Raw genomic sequence first — 22,256 nt, forward strand, 5'->3', positions numbered from 1 at the left:
GGGCACTGACAGTGCAAGGCCAGGGCTAAGGAAGAGTTTTAATCTGCTCCTTGCATGCCCCTGCCCATGGAACCCACCCCCATTGCAGGGATGTTTGAGGAGTGGATCACAGCTCTGCCCAGGCCCCAGCCCTGCACTGTCACCACCCTGCAGTCCTGCCTCATAATCTGGGCCTTGCCCACTCATCCCACTTCCAAACACCACTCCTCACCTACCCACGGCCCCATCCCATGCCCTCGTTCAGATGCCTTGGCAAAGAGGCTAGGTCCAGTGGCGCTGGCACCTGGATAGAGCTGCTACCACCAGGACTGCCAGGAAGCAAGTCTGGTTGCTGTGCTGCCCCAACCCTGCCGTGCTCAGGGTGGCAGGACCTGTTGTATGTGCCAAGGTCCAGGCTGCCCCCTACACCTGGTCTGGGCAGGACCAAAGGACCTACCACAGGCCAGACAAAATCCCTCTGAGTGTCAGATCCTGGATTCAGCATGCCCCTGTAATGGGTACAGGTTCCGTGGGCAGCAGCGTAGAGGAAGCAGATCACAGCTCTACCCTGGATCCAGCCCACAGGCCATATTTTGCACCTCTCCCCTCCTCACCCCTGGTCTGTAAGGTGCCTTCTGCCTGACTTCATCTAACATGGGCATCTCTCTCCAAGAATATGCAGTTTCAAAACTGTGATGAATTCACTATGATGCTATTATGGGATCAAATGATGCAGTTCTTACTCAGCTAGCATCCCTGACTTCACCATCTGGCCCCTGCAACATTCACATATTATATAAACAAAATGCAATTAAAATGATGAAATCACTTTCATAAGCTATTTGACTTGCTTTGCTGTTTGTACAGAGTGAAAGTTGACTCTGTACAAGGCAGTTTGACTTTTAGAGGTCTCCATTGTATTTCACAATACTAAAACATTTTAAATATTACTGCAACATTTGTGACTGTATTAAGTGACTTAAAATTTAAGACACCAGCCTGTATAACCTAGTGCTCCTGAAGAGTATGGTTCAGTGCCCAATGTCACTGATTAATTCAGGAACCTAATTCACAAACAGCAGAAGCCTGATTTACTGTGAATACTAGTATCTTCCCCTGTATAAAGAGTTATCCCAGAAATTGAAGGAAAAAACAACTAATGGTTGAAGCCTAGTAAAATTAATTTTTAAAATAAATTGTATGTCAAATTTAACACATTCTTTCCATTTGTGAAATGTTCATGAGTACAGTAAGAGTCATTCAATTATACCTGTTACTCAAAAAGTCATTAGACATGCATATTTCAGCCTATTGTTTCTGGAGCACTTACTCTAAGTCCAAATCATTACTTGCATATGATTGGTAACATAAATTGTTTATTTTCATTTCAGGACCTTAACTGGATAAGAACCCTTGTAAACAATGGAATGATGTATAACAAATATTAAACAGTGAATACTATTGGTCCCAAATAAATATCTTTGTTCACATACAAATACTGTATTTATTCAAAGATAAGATGACCCTTAATAGAAGATGACCCTCCAGTAACTAGATTCTGAAAAATGTGTAAATTTGTTGTACTTTTCCAGACAGAATCTAATTATTAAGAGATATGCCTTGATTTCTGCCCTCTCCCATTGCTACAGCAGGGAAAATAAATCTGGAGGTTCAGGTAGCCCCCTTGCCCTCTCTGTCCCCTGCTTCTTCCCCCTGCATTGCCCTCCCCTCCTCCTTACTGTCAGACCCTGCTCTCGCTGAGCACATGGAAGTGAGGAATAAGACTGCAAACACTGGGTGCATGTACGTGTGCTGTAAATGCTATAAAGGCTAACTTCAGCAGTAAAATACTGAGCAGTTAGCCTTCCCTGTGAGCACATCTACATGTGTTCCCTGTTGGATGCAAATCCTGGTACTGGTATAGGGCTGCTCCTTCCCTGCTGTGGCCCCCTGCAGCAGCCAGAGAGAGCTCCAGGCTCCCCCAGGGTGCTAGCCTGGGGTCTCGTAGGGAGCACAGGGGCTGGTCTCAATGTGCACAGGCCAGAACAGCTCTGCTGGCTGCAGTGGCATCTGTCTCCTACCCGTGTGCACATTGGGAGAGGTCATGATGTACATGGGGGCAGGAGACAGCAGCTGCTGCGGAGCTCTCTTGTGCATATTGAAACAAGCTCCATTCCCAGAGAGGGTTCCCTGTGAAGCTGGGGGCTGACTGGGATCTGTCCCACTTCTGGACCAGAAAATCTCCACTTTTGGACCAAAAAATCCCCACCTCCACCCAAAAGTGGGATAGCTCCCATTCAGGCCCCTGCTGGGTGGAGAAGCAGAGACCTCCCCAGTCCCACTGCTGCTTAGCTCCCATGGGAAGGTGGGAGCTAAGCAGCACTGGGACATGGGCGGGGAGGGGAGAGGTGTGGTGGTGCTGGTGCTGCTTGGATCCTGGGAGAAGCCAGGGGCTGAGCAGTGACAGGACCACGAGTGTTCCCTGCCCCCTGTGGCCCCTGGAGAGAAAAGGTAAAGACTGGATTACAAAACTGTGGAGTCCTGAATTCTGGTTGACTCTAGATCTGTTGCTGTCAAGGGACACGGGAAAAGATGAAAGGTTTACTGCTACGGAGGGAGAGAGAAATGCTTCTGTTTATCTGTTAGTTGTTAATGAAATAAGTCACTAAAAATTGGCCAGCTGTTCTAAATCAGTGTCATTAGGGTGGGGTCAACTGACTTTGGTCAGTTTCTATCAAGTGGAGACCTGCCTTGTTACAAACATTCTTTAACACTTCGAGACAATGTGGGGTATCTTTATGCCAATTGTGAATGGCCAAGGTAATGGTTATTTTTCATAATGAGTTAAGAGACTGAAATGCCCTTAAATTAAGATATGAAAAGTTATTTCAATTAACGCATTTCAAAACCTTCATCAATTTTTCAAATACAAAGAAAACATTGTCATGATAGAGTGTAAACTGTACATTTTATTTCCTTGACTGATTGGAAAATTTGAAAGCATTAAAAAAAAACCCTTCTAAAAAGACTGAAGCTCATTCCCTTGGCTATACGACATTCTTTTCACAATGACAACGAATTGTTGCTTTAAATGACCTCAATGTTTGTCTCAGTAACCTTGCCCAGTAGTTCCATTCCACACAATTTTGATTCTAAGTGAAAATAATGGTTCTTGACTGTGATGCGACTTCACTTGTAATTTTACTGATGCTGGGAAGCAGAACAAAATCCTTTGCATACCTGTTCCGCGCATATCTTTGCTTACTGTAAAAAAGCAAACATTGCATCTGAGGTGTCTGAAAGCATTTCCTGTAGTTTAATGGAAGGTAAAGGTCAGTATCATACTATAGTGGGACACAACTATGATAGTGATAAAGGGAATCTTACTATGGCACTGTCAGCTTTATAAAAGGAAAAGGCTAAAACGAATACAGGGCCTATGGGCTCAGCTACTATTTGACAAGAATGCATTAAATATAGTTAATTGTCTGCTGATAAGGACTGCTGGTTAGAACATGGCAGAGGTTGAGGAAGTGGACCACATACTGTAGCTCATCATTCAGCAGCAGGAAAAGTATGGTAATAGATCAAGAAAGGTTGTTGCATATAAGCTATAAAAACAGTTCATGAAACTTACCTGACTTATTCCCAGGATGCCACATGTGAGTGACAAGGAGTAGAACTACAGCATTAAAAGCAGACAGATCTGGCTGAGGTGTGGCCAAGGGAGAAAAGACCTACACTGATTCTACACAAATCACTGGCAAGCTCTACTAGTTATGCTGCTGTGAGGCTCATCTGCACCTGGAAATTGCCTGAGTTGGCAGAAATCCTGATAGAAGATAGAAATGGAAGAACCACTTTCATCTCTCTCCCAAGTGAATCCTCTGGGTAGGTAAGAACCCTTGATGGCAGAGGCAGGTCAAGTTAATCCAACACTTTATTTTTGTATTTTAATTCTGACAAGTCATGGAAAGGCTGCAGACTGAAATCCTAGATACAAATGCCCCTAAATATTGGGCAGAATCTAAGATTCGGAGCTCAATGAGACTTCTATTCTTATAAAATTGTTTAATCATATGCACAGCACAGAATTCAATTTTATGGGTTTGCCTTTGCTAGGTAAAATGTTTGAAGCAGGATCATTACATTTATAGTACAGGCAGTCCTTGACTTATGACTGAGTTGCGATGAATGTCACTTACAACATCTATAAATTGACATCCTGTTTCGACATTCCAACATGGGTTTCATCTTTACGATGGTCAAAACAGCTTCATGCAGCTGGTAAGTGTGTTGTGGTAGAAGGGGAGGGAGAAGAGAAGGAGTGTGTGTGTGGGGGGCAGATCAATGCCCCCCATGGTGAGGGAGTGACTGGGGCTGTGGCAAGTGCTATCCAGCCAGAGCCTGGGTGGGGGGGAAGGCAGCAGCAGATGCCACTGCTGCGTGCTGTTCATCTGGTGGCTTAACGGGTGGTTCCTGCTGCTGCTCCTGCCAATGGTCCAGGAGGGCACAGGGGGCTGTTTACCTCTGGATCTGTGTGGGGCAGGGTAGGGTGGGCGGGGACGGAGCTGCACTAGGCTGCACTCTGGACAGGCGGCAGGGGCTATGGCCAATTTTCAGGTAGCTACAACCCCCCATATCCCTTGCTCTGCTGCCTGCCCTGCCCTCATCTGGGGGTACATGCCCCACCATTCCCTCCCCCCACTCTCCCAGGCAGGGCAGAGTGGGCACAGGACAAAGCCTTGGCTCATTTGGGTGGTGCGGCTCCTGCAGCTGCATGCTGCTTGTCCAGAGGCAGCACAGCGGCTCCGTCCCATGCCCACCCCACCCCAGCTGGGTAAGTGGTGGGAAGTCACAGCCACTGCTAACAGTGCTGCCACTCTACATCTTTTTTGTCTTTGGGTGCAAAGCCTTTAATGAGATAATTTCCTTCCTAAAAAAACTTTAAGTTTGAAATAAAGGTAAAAGAAAAAGCTCTATATGCACAGCAGCCAGGTTCCATCTGCAAGTAAAGTCATTGAAAGTAACAACCCAGGACTGACATCTCAGAATAGTTCACCTGGTACAGAGGCATGTGTGGAACTTGAATGATCAGATTGCTGAGAACCCCATTATGCTTTGGAGGGTTTGTGGGGTATCACGAATGTATTCGTGAATTTTGTTGTACTGATATCGCGGAAGTGGTCTTGTTGGAAAGCCTATATTATGTGGCATTTGTTTATGTCACTTTTATCGCTATATAGATTATGTTATGCTGTCTCTGTATACCGTTATCATTTTGGACATTGTTTAGTCAAGAGAACAAGGCAGACATGCTCAAAGATACTTTCCACTTCCAGACACAGGCAGAAGGAGACTTTATTAGGTTAGGATTTATTAGGATTTTGGTAACTCATGGGAATGTTGATGAGAGGGGTTAGCTAGGAGTTGTTTAAGAGGCTATCTGTATGATATGTTTTGTTTTGGATGATTGCAGGCCTGGGGAAGAGTCCAGGGTATCCAGTAGCCAGGGCTGGTAGAGTCATCAGGAAGACTGATTTTCTGGAGATACTGGCAGGTTTTTCAGGAAGGCTAGGGTGTAGCCAGATGAAAAGGTAAGAATCTTGTCTTTTAATTCCATTCCCAAATTTATATTTGGTTTTAATTATATAATTCTTTTCTCCTACATAATAAATACTTTTATTGTTTTGTCTCCTTACTGATTGCCTGTGGAAAGAATGATTTCTGCACAAGTGATATTCCAGGCTAGCTCTTTCCGTGGAAAGGGGGACCTACAATTTCTTTCAAAACCAAAGGGGGAGGACATCTAGAGCTGGAAAAGATTCCTGTGTTGTAGCTCTGAGGTCCAGTTTAAGAGCAGCGAAGCTGAGGCCCCTGGTGATAAGGAGCTAGTTCAAGGAAAACTTCAGTCTGTTCCTTGGGACAAGCGGTGGTACAGCTCTGAGAGTATCCTGTGGATCGGTTTGTGACACACATGACATGACATCATAAAAATAGTAAGGAGGGGTGTGACAGTATTGCTACTGGAGCCTCTCTCTTGGTGGCTCCAGCCTCCTGTAATGGGCCAACCACCCGCTTACTCTCCTGCCATGCCTTGATCTTGATTGATTGATTGTAATTAGCGGGAGGCTGCCCACTTTACGCACCCTGGTACTAGGGGCGCTGTCTGTGGCTCCTTTTTCCTCCCCTACACTGCAGCACAAGCCTCGTAGATGGTACTAACGTGGTCCTTGCCTTCTCTCTGGGGCTTCTCACCTTGAGGCCCTGTCTCTGGGCTCCTCATGGCCCTCCTTGCTCTGGGGCTTCTCACTGTCCCCTTGCTCTGGGGTTGGGGCCAATGCACCCCAAATGCTGCGCCCTCTCTAGTGCCAGGATCCCCACGCTACCGTAGAGTCCCTCCTCTAACCCCTAATAGCTTCACCTGGTCCTCCGGTGTAACAATGAACACAAAAAGACAAAGCCCCCAGGCTATAACATAAAAAGCTAAACTGTCCGGCGAAAACAACATTCAGTCCCTACCAGCAAATACTCCAACCCATGGCAGCAGCCAGGGGATGCTTATGCAGTCAGGCTTCTCCCCTCTCTCTGCACTGGCTGAGCTCCCCCTTCCTGCTCTCCTGGCCTCACGCCTGAGCTTAAGAAGGGCCAAGCCCTGCCCCTTCCTGTCAGCTGGCTCCACCGGTTGCCCTAGCAACCAGCACCTGTGCTGCCCTGGTGACTGGCAGCTAAGCCTCCCCCTTCTTGCCACTAGGGGTCTCTCCCAAGCCATTTCTGCTCTCAGGCGCAGGGCACCTGAGTGCTCTGTGACAAGGGGCATAGAATCTGAGTCCATTGGCTGATAATCCAAATTTCACATCAAGCCAAGAGACCTTATATCAGGGCAGTATACCTTAAGTACCTGATAACTTTATTCTGTGGATCCCAACACTTAGCCAATTTCCCTCAATGCCATTACCTGCAGAAGGAAACTGGGCTATCATGCCTGTAAAGCTATACTTTGTTTGCATGCACTTCACTCTAAGGTTCTTTTCAGGTTGGGGAACAGTGACATGACTGAAATGGAAAATGAGCCAAAGAATAATCAACATGCTCCAGCTGGATTTGAAATGTTTTGATTTAACATTATTTTGCCTGACACAGAGGTACATGTGGAATTTGGACCATAAGTAACTATAACCCATTCATCTATTTTTAATGGACTTTTTGTTTGGTAATATTCATAAATCTGTTTCCTACAAGGCAATAGCTCTTCCTAGAGAGTCTTAGTGCCCCTAGCCTCCCAAAAGATGCGTGGTTCTAGGTAGGAATAGGCTCAATAGGACCCATGCATCTTTTTTGTCTCTAGACCAGGGTTGTCCAACTGGCAGCCCATGTACTACATGCAGCTTGTGTGGAGTAACTGTGGCCCAGGTTCCCATCTGAGTGCCACTTCCCCCTCCCATTACCTGGTTTGCAGCAGCAGCTGGGGACTCTGCCTCCCCCTCTCTCCTCTGTCTTCCATTTCCTGGCCTCAACCCAGGGGCAGCACTGTTTATCATGCCAGGGAAGCCTTTTTGGCAGGTTTTGTTTCTATTTTGAGGGGATTCAGAAATTCCACTTGTAGTACTGCAGGTCTTAAAGGCATGGAGGAAGAACTAGAGTCATTCAGGTCTATGCCAATCTCTGTCACAGACCTTGATCCAGTGTCTGCTCCTCAGTTTGTTCTTTTCTTCAGTAAAAAGATAACATACCCCCCAACATATATTCTGAAAGAGCATGTAGATCCTCCCAAATCTGCCTCTAATTTAAAGAGAGTCCATGTAAATAAGCTTGCTGTGAACACCACTGCATTTAAGAAAATAACTGGATGACATATATGCATATATCCCCATCAATAAGAAACAAGTAACAGCAATTATTTAAAAGTTCTTACCTGTCAATTCCATTGGTTAGTTCGAAGGGCATGTCAGCTATCGTGTTGACTAAAGCTACTTTCCTCAATAAGGAGAAAATAGTTTGTGATATCTGTGTGCCCTCAACATCATTTTCTAGTCCATTTTTCTTTTCAATTTGTCCTTGAGCTGCAGTGATGTATCTGTTTGACAAATCTAGCACTTTTCTGGAAACCAAGTTGATCAGTGTGTGTTCTTCCAGCACACCACGAGTAGAATTCCATCCTGGCAGCATTAGTGATATGTGATTTTCATTTGACACAAGTCCAAAAGAAACTGGACATTGTAGTCTCAAGATATCTAAATATCTAACACAGAGATTGTCTAATTCTTTATCCACACCCCACGGTAAGAGACATGACAAGAGCAGTTTAGCAGTGTCTGTGGTGATGTTTGCATCGATTTTTCCTGATGGCTGCATTCTAATCTTTTTTGAACTCTTCAGTTTTTTCTGCCTTTTGATGCCACCACTTTCTTCCAGAGACCTAGCAGTATTATTATCCCTATGGACCTGGTTTGTAAAGATAGTATTAATTTGCTCATCCATTGGAGAAAGACAGCCAGAAGTTTTATTCCTTTTTAACGTTAGTGTCCTTTTCTCTGCTGTGCTTTTGGCTCTTTTTAGAGTGTCATAGCTGTGGAATGAATTTGATGACTTCAATCCATTGAGCTGAGATGACAGTAAAAGTTCTACAAGTTTTTCCAGATCAAATAAAAGAACATGAAAGCTTATGTTGTTCCAATTTGTCTTTACTGGTAGGATAGTAAAGGGCCATCGGACATGGATGGTCCCAGTTACCTGAAATAAAAATGTTATGTATTAAAATGCCAAAGTCAAATCTACAGAGTTATAACATTTCTAGTCCTAAACTTAGAGGTGTATTTGGAATAGGCAAAATTTATTCCTGGTTCAATGTTGCTGACTTCCACTAAGTTACACTTAATTATATATTTACAGCAGCATCTACTACATGCTAGTCACTTTCTGACCATTAAGAAAAAACGGTCCTGACTTTAAGTGACTTAATCTAAGGGCAAACAAGTAACTAGATAAGTAGAGAGAGATAAAGTGAAAAGAATGGGAGCAACAATATAATTTTGGAATAACACTAGGAAATCAGAGGCAGTTTGATACAAACAATAGGAAAAATATATTTACTATATAGGAAAAATATAATAGGAAGGAGTGTTTAAGGATTATGGAGGCTCTGGGAACAGTTCCAACTGGGGATTTCCATGCATTCAGGTCCATGACAGCTATCTTGTGGATTGTGCTTGAATGTACATGCAAGTATCCTCTGTGTTTCATGTAATCATGCATTTGAAAGCAGGCACATTTGTACTGTAGGATATAAGATGGCAGTTTCCAAACTTTTTCTGGCTCGCTCTCACTTTTCAGAAACTGACACTGTGCCCACAATTAAGAGGATTCAGGGATGTAACCACACATCAGGGATAGCAGCCACAGAGATTTTATCCCATGCTAAGAACTAGATCTGATACTTAAGCCCCTAATGAAATAGGGCTAAATTGATGCAATTTAGCTTTCTGTTTGGTCATTGTGGTCACAGGGACAATTACCACAGAGCAGCTGTGAAAGGCTAAGTCCCTGCCCTCCTGCTATTTGGCAGGCTAACTGCAAAATTATGAGCACTGTTGGGCTTTGTAGAAGGTTGCTGCCTCAGGGCCTTTTCAACCAGGGTTTTACTCCCCTGGCATCTGTCAGCAAGCCCCCAGTGAGGCTGAAGCTGTGTGAAGACTAATGAGGGAGTGGCTCACTGGGAGTTAAAAAATCCAGCAAGCAGAACTGGAGGAGGATGCAGAGGAGAAGCACCAGAATGGGAGACTATTGGGCTAAAGTGGGGGACAAACCTGTTGTGGGAAGGCCAGAGCCATGAGGAAACCCTCACAGTGTCTAGGACAAGGGATTTTTTTTACTTGCTTTATTTGTTAAAATCTCTTGTCCTGGACACTGGGTGGGTCATAACAGGCTTTTTTGTGCAATAGCTTCTTCCACTATCTGGTAGCATCAGAACTAAGAGCCGAGAGACTGTGTTTCCAAAGCAGCCTGGAGGAGGATGAAGCTGCTTGGCTTACTTAAATGAAAGAGGTAAGGAGGGCAGAGATAGGCCGGGATGGCCAGGGACATGCAAAGGTGGAATAGCAGCAGAAGAGAAAAAAGGAGTTTGGAGAAATCAGCTTGGAGGAGAAAGTGAAATAAGGAGACAATTTTAGATGTAAGTATGCTAAGGGGAAGGAGGAGAAAGTGGCAAGCATAGGGATCCAGGACTGAAGTACATGACCACTGCAGTCAGCTAACCTCTGTGTAACCCCCTTTAGTTGTTGCTTCACATAGAGAATAAGATACTACTGCCACCAGATACCTTGATTCGAGTAACAGAAGTCTATGCAGTACAGCTAATGTTCCCAGTTCTGCTGATACCCATATCAGTTTGATTCTACCTAATAGGACATTTGTTTTTCTTTTAGTTGGCTTTTTTAAAAGTTGCTTGTAATGGAATTTACTCTGTTAAAAGAACTGTAAGAGTACAAAGTCAAGCAATGGCGTGTGTGAATTATGATACAGACTTTAATTTCATGATCTCATACTGGGTTTTTTTGTTGTTTTTTTTACTGGAACCGTGATTTATTTTTGTCATTCCTCCTCTCCAATATGAATATGAGCTGACTGAATAGGTTATTTAGGGGACACAGACTCCAATCCCTTTGTTATGTTGAGGATACCAGGTATATAATTCTCTCTTCTGAAGCCAGCTGGTGTAATGTAAATATTGTTTCATAAACATGGGGATTGAATGGAAGCTAGCAGTCTGGAACGGACTTGAGTCAAGGCAGAGATACTGAGGGGGAAACATCTAGATCTGCATATCTCTGAAGAGAAGAACTTGGACTTTCACCTAGCCAGGCCTTTTCACCTAAATCAAATTATCTTCACAGTGAGAGTTTTATAAGCTGTCATTTTAATTCTGCTTATTAATGTGATAACTGTGCTTAACTAATAATATCAGTCTACTCTTACTTTCGTTAATGTACATCCAACAAAACTGTTGACAAGTCCTCTTTTTGACAGAACTACAGATTTGGGGACAAGCTCTAATTATTCAAATCAGATCAGCACCAATGTAAAGAAAATTGACTGCACTGGAAATCAGCCTGAATGTAGCCAATAATGTGGCTAATAAATGTCCCGTCCATGCGTGCAGCCACAGTGCAGCATGCAGGTGGCAAGGAGCACAGACTGGCAGCTTGGAAAGCTAAACAAGACTTACTTTTTGTTCCTGTAGATTTTAGCTTTGCTTAGTATACGGGAAGATCATGCTATTTTCAGAGCTCTTAAATCTTGTGTGTCTACTGATATTAAATTACTCGCTCTATGTTAATGCTGCATTCTCTTTTTTCAAAAGAGTTTTTGGCAGGCATGGACACTAGAACTTGTACAAACCTAATATTTTTGCTGTCATTATATTAAAATAAACCAGTGTAATTATTTTTTAGTTTAAAGTAGCTGGCAGAACTTTTTGCTTGTAGTGGATTGATAATTCTTTGCTGTATATGGGATTATGAGCCACACACCAGTCCACCTAATACAGCTGTTAGAGGAATTCAATTTAAAATTCATAGTGTGTGTTGGAGAGGGGCAGCACAAATTAACAACCCATGGAGCAGCCAGAATGGAATATACTACTAGTAGTAGTAGCTCTCAAACTACTAGTTCTGAAGTGAACATTAAACTGTGGTCTTTATTTTACTGGTGACTTGAGAGGTCAGGTCCCTGTGTCTAGGAACTGTCTTGTATGAGTTGGATGATGCATGGAGGGGTGGAGGTAGGAAAGGAGGAATAAAAATACCTAGTTAGATCTCTCTGCGCTTCTGAGAGAGAGAGTTCCCAGGCAGGGAAACCATGTGGCTGGGAGAAGCACAGTTCCTTGGCCACAAGGTCTCCATTTGAATAGAGCCCCAGCAGCTCTAAGATGAGTGTGGAGCCCCTTGCACAGGGAAGCCATGCAGCTGGAGGAAGCAAGTTTCCCTTGGCTGCATGGTATCCCTTAAGTTTAGCCACCAGGCAGTAAGCTTAAGCAGTCAGTGTGGAACGCTGGGGGCAGGGCCAAGATCTCTAGATATCTGAAGGGTGGGAAGGGGTAGAGCAGCTGTGCATCCTGGGGTGCTGGAGGAATCAAACTTTAGGCATTTTATTTCTCCAGAACATTCATATAGTACACATGAATGACCAGGGCAAAATAAATCAAAGAGAAACCTCAACTGCAGTGGCATAGCTTTAAAACATTTAGAGGCAGTTTAACACCCCAAAGCTAATGACTGCTCTCATTTTAAGTGCCCATTTTAACATGTGCCAAGGCCCTCAGAGCAGAGTAGGAGAGAGATCAAAGGACTCTCTGTCAATCTACAAACAAATTCTGCCCTCAGATGGATGCAGGAATTCTGAGGATAGAATTTTCCCCAAGGCATTTGTCTGGCAGTTCACAAAAAAGGAGTTATTTTTTAGAAAATATTCAAACGAACTTTCTTCTCTAAACTCTCTGGTACATCATGTTTTCCCAGTATATCTAAAAATAAAAGTAACTAGCAGCTGGTTCTAGGACAGGGCAGAGGAGAAGGAAATATCATTAAACAGTGAAGATAGGGACAGAAATTACACATAAACCGATATAAGTGATCAGAAACTGGTTCAAATCTGTAATGCAACAGAAGTTCAGCACACACAAACTGCTTTCCAAATGGCCAAAATCAGTTTAAGATAAACCTGGATGGATGTAGTACAGGGGTGGGCAATTATTTTGGGTGGAGGGCCACTTACTGTGTTTTGGCAAGCCATTGAGGGCCACATGACAGGCAGCCCAGAGTGGATAAATATTAATTTTCTGAATTTTTTAGGGGCTCTGCAGGCTGGATAGAATAGCCTGGCAGGTTGCATCTGGCCCGCAGACCGCATTTTGCCCACCCCTAATGTAGTACCAGATTTAACTGATTTAGGTTAAATCAATTTATTGAACTTCTGCCCCAGATCACTTCTAGATTCAAGTTACCTCACAGACCCGCAGCATCCCAAGATGCTTTGCAACTCCCCTGCCATCCCCTCCTCACAGGATGGGCAGGCTAGCCCTGGCCCAAGCTGTCTGCTCCAGCCAAGCCGGGAGGCATGCTCTAGCACTCCTTGGCAACTAGCCTGGGCCACTACAGGCACATGGCTGCTTGTCTGGAATCAAAAGTGAATGTCTGTTCACATGCTCATTGGTTCAATCTAGGCAGCTTAGACTAACTTGCAAAGATTGAATGGATTCAGCCTGGGGCTTTTTGACTGTCTGTACTTAGCCTTTATTTAAATGAATTTAATGTAAATAATGAAGCTTTGTTCTTAATAAAAGTTGTTAAAGAAAAGATATTCATAGTTTCATAGTTGGTAGGGTTGGAAGTGACCTGAGCAGATCATCAAGTCTGACCCCCTGCCATGACAGGAAAGTACTGGGGTCAAACGACCCTGGCAAGGTGTTCATCCAGCCTCCTTTTAAAACCCCCCAGGGTAGGACCCAGCACCACTTCTCTTGGGAGTTGGCTCCAGGTCTTAGCCACCCTGACCGTGAAGTAGTGCCTCCGGATATCTAGCCTGACTCTACCCTCTGCCAGTTTGTGACCGTTATTCCTGGTCACTCCTGGCAGTGCTCAGGGGAACAGGGACTCCCCCAATACCTGCTGGTCACCCCTGACTAGATTGTAAATGGTCACTAGATCCCACCTCAGCCTTCTCTTGTGGAGGCTGAACAGGTTAAGGTCCCATAGCCTCTCCTCGTAGGGCCTGCCATGCTGCCCCTGATCATGTGAGTGGCCCTCTGGACCCTCTCCATGTTGTCCACATCTCTCTTGAAGTGCGGCACCCAGAACTGGATGCAGTACTCCAGCTGCAGCCTGACCAGTGCTGCATAGAGGGGGAGTATCACCTCCTTGGACCTGCTTGAGATGCATCTGTGGATGCATGATAAGGTGCGGTTGGCTTTCCTGACTGCATCCGCACACTGCCAGCCTGTGTTCATCTTGGCATCAATGATGACTCCAAGATCCTTTTCTGCCTCTGCACTGATGAGAAGGGAGTTCCCCAGCCTGTAGGTATGGTGCTGGTTCTTCCTCCCCAGGTGCAGCACCTTGCACTTGTCAGTGTTGAAACCCATCCTATTCTCATCTGCCCACCCCTGTAACCTGTCTAGGTTTGATTGCAGCCTATTCCTCCCTTCTAGCATGCCCACATCCCCCCACATCTTAGTGTCATGTGCGAATTTGAACAGGGTGCTTTTTACCCCCTCATCCAAGTCGCTGATGAAGATGTTGGACAGTGCAGGCCCGAGGACCAAGCCCTGTGGAACCCCAGTGCCCACATCCCTCCACGTTGAATAAGACCCATCCACCACCACTCTCTAGGTGCAGCCCTCCAGCTAATTAGTGACCCATCTGACTGTGTAGGTATTGATGCCACAGTCTCCTAGCTTTTAATGAGAATGGGGTGAGAGACGGTGTCGAAGGCCTTCCTAAAGTCCAGAAAGACTACGTCCACTGCTACACCTGCATCTAAGGATTTTGTCACCTGGTCATAGAAGGCCACCAGGTTGGTCTGACAGGATCTGACTCTAATGAACCAATGCTGGTTGTCCCTAAGCATAATCAAAGTCATCTTCTATTTGAGTAAATATTGTAATACAGATGGCCTCATTCAAAACACAAATCACCGTACTCAAGAAATTACTTAAATCTGTTGCGTTTAACAACTGATTCTGAATACTTAATAATAAAGAACAACCTAAAAATAACAAGTTTCAATTCTGAGCTTAAATTTTTACAACATAAATACAGAGTTTACTCTCTAAATATTCACATTCACCACTTAAAATACCACAGAAAAAATCCAGCTTTCCAAGTTGAGCAACACTTTCCCACATTTTTAGCTAGTATGCTGATGCTTTGGTTCAGCATGCAAGGTTATACCTTTCATACTTTAATATGTCAGCTAAAAGCCATGAGACTAAGCAGAGACCATTTTAGCCCCTTCAATACAGGAACAAGTCCATAGAAGTTCCTCCAATACAGGAAGAAGTCCAAGAAGTCCACTGGCTCCAAAGATAAGCAGCTTGAAACCCTCTGGCTCAAGACGCAGGGAGGGGATGGAGGTGGGGAGGGAGGGGAGGTGAGACCAACCTAACTGTAGGCATTTACTACAGGCCTGGAGTTCTCCTGAGAACTGACAGAGGCTACACGTGCAAGGGACTTGGTTGTTATGGGTGACTTCAATTACCTGGACAGAAATTGTGAGGAACACATAGCTAGGTCAGATCATTCACAGAGTTTCCTAACTGATTGAGGAGCTTTCTGACCCATGAAGCACAAGGGCCAACCAGAGCTAACTGTCTCCTAGACTTGGTCCTGGCCAAGGGAGATGATCTGGTGTGTAGCCTGAATATTGAAGGTAACCTGCGCGACAACAACCATGAAATTATCAGGTTCACCATCCGCTGCAAGATTGACAAATCAACTAGCAGGATTGAAGTCCTGGACTTCAAGAATACTGACTTTGACAGGCTCAGAGCATTAGTAGGGGAGGTGATGTGGGACCAGGAAGGGAAGGTGAATGGGGTGCACAAAGAATGGTCATTGCTCATATGATTCTTGAAGCACAAAAGAAAACCTTTCCTGCAAAGAGGAAAGATAGAAGAAGGGCCGCAAGCCCTCCTGTATTAATAAGGATATTGCAGTCCTCTTGAAAAAGAAAAAGGAGGTTTATGCATAGTGAAAGCTAGGGACAGTCTATACAATAATGGCCAGCACTTGTAGGGAAATGATCAGGAAAGCCAAGGCAGCGACTGATTTTAAGTTAGCCACGGGAGTCAAGGACAATAAGAAGTTCTTCTTTAGGTATTTAGACAGTAGAAGGAAAACAAATGGAAGTGTGGGACCCCTGCTTAACACCTCGGGACAGCTGGTAAGCAACATTCAGGACAAAACTGAACTCCTGAATGCCCACTTTGCTTCAGTATTTCACTGGACCAAGGGGAAAGTCAAGTGAGATATGGCTCATAGGGGGGATGCCAGGACTGACAGTCTCCCCACTGTGGATGCTGAGTAGGTGCAATACCAACTAGAAAAGTTAGACATTTATAAGTCAGCAGGACTGGATGGACTTCATCTAAGAGTGACGAAGGAGTTAGCTGAGGCCATTGCGGAACCCCTGGCAAAGCTGTTTCAGAATTCCTGGAGCACAGGGAAGATCCCTGCTGATTGGAAGAGGGCCAACATTGTGCCCATCTTCAAGAAGGGGAAGAGGGAGGGCCCGAGCAACCAATTAGCCAATTTGGCCAATTAGCCAAATCTCTATTCCAGGGGAAATCCTGGAAAAGCTCATTAAAGAATCTATGTGCAACACATTTGTGGAAGGTAAGATTCTGAATGACAGCCAGGATGTCTTTGTCACAGCTAAGTCTTTTCTTACCAATTTCATCTCCTTCTATGACCAGGTCTCTCGCCACCTGGACATGGGAGACAAAGTAGATAGACTTCCAAAAGGCTTTTGATATAGTATCCCATGATATCCTGTGGGAAAACTGTAAGATTGTGGGTTCAGCTGTTCAACGGTTCGATGGGTGGGAAACTGGCTACAAGATAGGACCCAGAGAGTTCTCATGAATGGATTCGTATTGTCCTGGCACAAAGTGGCCAGTGGTGTCCCTCAGGGGTCTGTGCTTGGACGGGTGCTTTTCAACATCTTTATCAATGATTTGGATGGGGGAGTGAAAAGCTTGGTGGCCAAGTTTGTGGATGACACCAAGATATGGGGCAGTGTGGTCATGTCAGAAGATAGGTTGCTGATAAAGGCAGACCTGGACAGGCTAGAGAGTTGGGCAGACTGGAACCAGATGAAGTTTAACACTTCCAAGTGTAAAGTGCTCCATCTGGGGGCTAACAACCCTCAACATACATACAGGCTTGGTGGTGACAGCATGACTTGCACCATGGCCGAAAGGGATCTAGGGGTAATGATTGACCAACACATGAATATAAGCCGTCAGCGTGATGCGGTGGCCAGCAAGGCAAATAACATGCTGGCATGCATCAACCAATGAACCTCATGTAAAACTAAGGAAGTTTGTTCTCCCGCTGTACTCAGTACCGGTGAGACTGCAGTTCAAGTACTGTATCCAGTTCTGGGTGCTACACTTCAATAAGGATGTGGAAAAACTAGACAGGGTCCAGAAAAGAGTCACTCGTATGATCAGGGACTTGCAAGGCAAGCCATATGAGGAAAGGCTGAGGGATCTTGGTCTTTTTAGCCTAAAGAAGAGAAGGTTGAGAGGGGACTTGATAGTGGCTTACTGCTATATCAGAGGAGTGCATCAAGAGCTTGGTGAACAACTGTTCACTAGGGCACCCCTGGGGAAGACCAGGACCAATGGACACATACTCCTGGAAGGCCGCTTCAGGCTTAATATCAGGAAAAACTCCTTCACAGTCAGGGTGTCCAGACTGTGGAATAAACTCCCTCCAGAGGTGGTGCAGTCACCTACCCTGGTGATTTTCAAGAGGAGACTGGACAGTGACCTTGCTGGGGTTACTTGACCCCAGTTGTCTTCCTGCCTAAAGCAGGGGGGCTGGACCCGATGATCTGTGAGGTCCCTTCCAGCCTCTAGCAATCTATGCATCTATGAATTTTAATGTGTGAATTCTTCTTGCAAATGCAGTTTACTTACAATTCCCATTAATTCACTGAAAAAAAGAGAAGATTGTTTAAGACCTATTTAGCAATTCAAGCTACTAGGCCAAATAGAGAAAAAAGTTAATGATGGCTTATGAACAAACCAATGATTTATTGAAATCAAGAGATGTCTTCTCTCTCTAGCATGGCAACTACAAAGTTACTTTATATACAAACCTTTTATGCCACATCAGGTCTCGTTTTTAACTCTTTTTCATTGGATAATGAAGCACATCATATGTCATATTTATTTTCTTAGTGGGTGCCAAACTCTCCTTCCCCATTCATCTCTCTCTGTTCCACCTCCAAACTACATGTCCCCCTCCCACCATTGCCATCCCAGTACAGTACTGGCTCCTGTCAGTGGCTCTGCTCACCAGCCCTCCAGTGGCAAGTCAGTCATACCAATCTCAAATGACATAAAGCCTTTACCTGTGACTGCTCTTAAAATGCCATAACTTTATGACAACTGTTCTTATACATGTAATCTGTGCCAAAACCCTGAGTTTCCAAGAAAAGCATTTACATGAACTTGCTTAATAGACTGGTCAGCCTCTAGGTATAACAGTTTGTAGAAAGTACTGATATTATATTGGAAATGTACGGTATAGTAATAAAAATGTAAAGAAATGTCTGGACTCATTTGAAACACAATTTCAATTCCTGTTAAATACTGATGCAACTAAATGAGAAAATAAAGCAAATAAAAGAAAGTTACAATTAACATTGTATATACTTGAGCTGAAGATGTTATCAGGACTGTTCAATGAAGGTGCCAAATCAATGAAAGGTGACAAACTCCTATATAAATCCACTCAAACCACTGGATGAATTGTCTTTCACCTTCAGTGAGACTAGCAAGAGTCTGAATACTTGCACTCTTATGCTCCTAAACATTTATAGATTTATAGATGCTAGGGTCAGAACAGATCATCGAGTCCAACCCCCTGCCCTGGGTAGGAAAGAGTCCTGGGGTCAGAAGACCCCATCCATGTGTCTATCCAGCCACTTCTTAAAGACCCCTAAGGTAGGGAAGAGTAACAAGTCCCTTGCAAGCCCATTCCAAATTCTGGCCACATTTACTGTGAAGAAGTTCTTCCTGATGTCCAGCCTAAATCTGCTCTCTGTCAGTTTGTTACCATTGTTCCTTTGTTACCCCAAGAGGTGCCCTGGTGAACAGTTCCTTGCTGTGCCCCCCTAATGAATTTGTAGGCAGCCACAAGATCCCCTCTCAGCCTTCTTTTGCAGAGGCTGAAGAGATCCAGCTCCCTTAGTTGCTCCTCATAGGCTTGGCCTGAAAACCCTTAACCACATGAGTGGCCCTCCTCTGGACCCTCTCAAGGTTATCTACCTCCTTCTTAAAGTACGGTGCCCAAAACTGGACGCAGTACTCCAACTGTGGTCTGACCAATGCCGCATAGAGGGAAAGTGTCTCCTCTTGGTTCTATTTGCCATGCAACTGCTAATGCATGATAAAGTGTGGTTAGCTTTGCTGATGATTTCATCACAGTGACGACCAGAGATGATCTGAGCAGCATGTGGGGTCCAGGGCAAATCAGCCTGTGTGGGGTCCCGCCCCGACAGAAGGAAGTCAGCGGCAGATTTGGCGGCAGTGGGGAGGAAAGGCGGGTGCTGAGCAGCCGGATGTGAAGCCAGTAGCAGCGCTGACTTGTGATGGCTGCTCTGCCCAGCTCTGTAAAGCCTCCCAAAGGGCAGGGCCTGGGGCAGTCACCACGATTTGCCCCCACTAGGGATGGCCCTGGAGTTGACTCATGTTCATTTACTATGACCTGAGATCCCTTTCTGCTTCTGTGCTACTGGGAGAGTCATTCCCCAGTCAGTAGATGTGCTGGATACTTTTATGCCCTAGGTGCAGCACTCTGCATTTGTCCTTGTTGAACTGCATCCTATTGTGTTCTAACTATTTATGTACTTTCTTGTTCTAAACATTTTACATGCACTCACTGTCTCAGATCCCTTCAGTCTGTTCATCTTGTCTCTACAAACAAGAAACAGTAAAAACAGTGCAGATATGAAAAAAGAAGTCATAACACGTCAAGGGGGAACAATTTCTATTTTTGTGGCATGACAATACCACCAAGTCTTCAGGCATGTGTAGATGAAACAGGGGCCCTAAATCTAAGTGAAGGGTTTTAAAAAACACTGCTTCTATTTAGAACTGATTAAACCCCCATGTTATGCACACACTTCACTGATTTACCTGCCTCTCCAGCAAGGAGGGGAGGGTGAGCTGCCAGCAAGTGAAGTGGTCCCTCAGCTTCAGGGGGGACTAGTGTTTCCCTCCATGGCAGCAGTAGCCCCCCCAGGTGGCTGCCACAGAGGGAAACACTGGGCCCCCATGCAGCTCAGGCAGGCAGGCAGGCTCTATGGGGTGGGGGAAGATCAGACTTGCAGCTTTTCTTAGGCAGAGTCTGCTTTCCCGGGCTGCTGCCAGGCTGCCTGCAGGGCTTCCTACAGAGCCCCAGAGCTGCATGGAGCCTGGCACTTCACTCCACAGCTGTAGGGGCAGCAAACTAAAACTCCTTGAAAGAGTCACTTAAGGCACATTATGCCCCAAGTCATTTAAGGCACATTATGCCGCTGAATACAGTGGCTGGAATTAATACGCAATACACCGCCGAGGTGTGCAAATGCCGACACCATTAAAGAGGTGCAAAAGCATTTAGCCTGCTTTAAAGTGTCGTGCACACAAGCCTCTCATTTCATCTAGACATGGTCTTTAATGTCATTGGTTAGGTGGCATTTGCACAAGCATAAGCATGGATTAGATTTAAGTTTTTCCTGTATTTTAACACTAGGTGCTAACAGCTTCTGTATTAAACATAAGATTGTTTTAGACAATGTATTTCTGGAAAACAGACCTCAGCTAACCTTGATAAAGAGAGACAGATAGTATAATTTAAATTTGAATGTAATATTAGTTAACCTGAAAGAGTTGATTCACAATCACGTAATTGCACCACTCTAAGTTTCTCTAGAATACATAGGCTTCAGTAATAATACATTCTAATTTTCTTCATTTTTGTAAATTTTTAATTGCTGTGCATAAACTAATATCAATTATTTTCAATTAATTAGTCCAAACTAATAAGTCCAGTTTGATAGTGCTCTACATATCTGGTCATTCAAGCCTTATCATTTTTAATTACTTACAACTAGTGCTATGTCCATACATCAAAATGAGCTAAGTTTTACAATATGATGGCTTTATTCTTTATTGCAAATTAAATTAACATAACCAAGGCTTATTCAGCATTACTTACAGACTAGCCAATTGCCTGTCAGGAATGATGGGGGAGGGGGAGAAGCTTGTGCCACTGTCCCCTCCATCCCTCAGCCAGCACCCCAGACTGCCTCCAGGGAGCAGGGCAGACGAGGTTGGGTGGTGAGGCCCCCTGCCATCAAGGCAGCATGTTGCTGCTGCTGCCTCCTGTCTGGAATGCTCTTGGAACACTCTGACTGGTTGTTTCAAAAACCAATCAGAGTGCTCAAAGACTGTTATAGACAGACAGACTAAGCCCTTGATTATATTAGAATGACTGGATCAGTATATGGTATAACAGCGATCCTGTGTTAAAATTTCTTGATTCAATGTAGTTATCTTTAAATTAGTTAGCATGCTGTTGGTAGTCTTCAACATAAGTAATTAGAGAGGTAGTTACCCATGCTAGTCTGAAGTCAGGTAGACATCAGGGCAAGGTGGCACCTGAGAGACTAGCTGGTTCAGAGAGGCAAAAGATTTTGTAGGTGAAAACCTACTTCATCAGATGCTATGGATTTAATAGGTAATATTCTGGTGAACAGGCCAAGCTCTTTTACAACTTTTCCCCACCACTTATAAGCCATAAATATTTATTAACTGAGTAAATAAAATACATTTTTTCATCATATGAATTAAAGTAAAACACACTGCATTATCTACTCAAAATATATGATTCACAATAGTTAATTGGGAAAATTCTTTTTTCGTTCCTTTTCATAGATTTCATTTGTTTTTCAGCTTCCTGTTATTTCTACCCAAATCTCGGGAAGCTGATTGATGCCTATTTTGTGGTTGCTTGGGTCTATAAACCCGAATCAACTATGTGATGGGTCAAAACCCTAATGTATTTAAGGTAGGAACAGAAACTGAAACACAATTTTACAAATACTTACTATTACCTGTTATCTTTTGTTCAGTCAGTAAAAGGCAGCAGAATTTTTTTTTAAATTGTTGGACTTACAAGAATAGAGAAGCCTGACTAGAAATCTACCCTATGGTCATGTTAGGAAGATAGGCCCCTGTTACACATTACATATATTAGGCAATTAACGGCTAATTATGCAATAAATTTAGACCCACACAAGTACAAAGTAATTATCACAATTGACTGGTTAATTGTGCAATAAATTTAGACCAGTCACATGTGCAAAGTAATTATCACACAATAAAAATGGCTATTTAGCTATAAAAAGAGCCTACCAAGTATAAAGTTAGCACTTGAAATTTGTAACAACTCTATAGTCGGTTTCTATTCAGCTTTAATCTGAATGTGTAGCAGGGCCCATAGTGT

At 44.2% G+C, this 22,256-nt stretch overlaps 1 protein-coding gene across 1 annotated transcript in view; it reads right to left on the reverse strand.

Moving 5' to 3' along the window:
* WDR72 (WD repeat domain 72) overlaps nucleotides 1–22,256 on the reverse strand; it is a 247,774-nt gene that overhangs the window by 110,337 nt on the left and 115,181 nt on the right. The window contains exon 15 of the mRNA XM_090029342.1: nucleotides 7,895–8,712. Within this exon, the coding sequence (XP_089885468.1) occupies nucleotides 7,895–8,712 (818 nt within the window). The remainder of the gene's footprint in view (nucleotides 1–7,894; nucleotides 8,713–22,256) is intronic.

The sequence above is a fragment of the Crocodylus siamensis genome, chromosome 15 (assembly GCF_052110815.1).
Source record: "Crocodylus siamensis isolate JL-2025a chromosome 15, ASM5211081v1, whole genome shotgun sequence".
In the NCBI taxonomy this organism is placed as follows: Eukaryota; Metazoa; Chordata; order Crocodylia; family Crocodylidae; genus Crocodylus; species Crocodylus siamensis.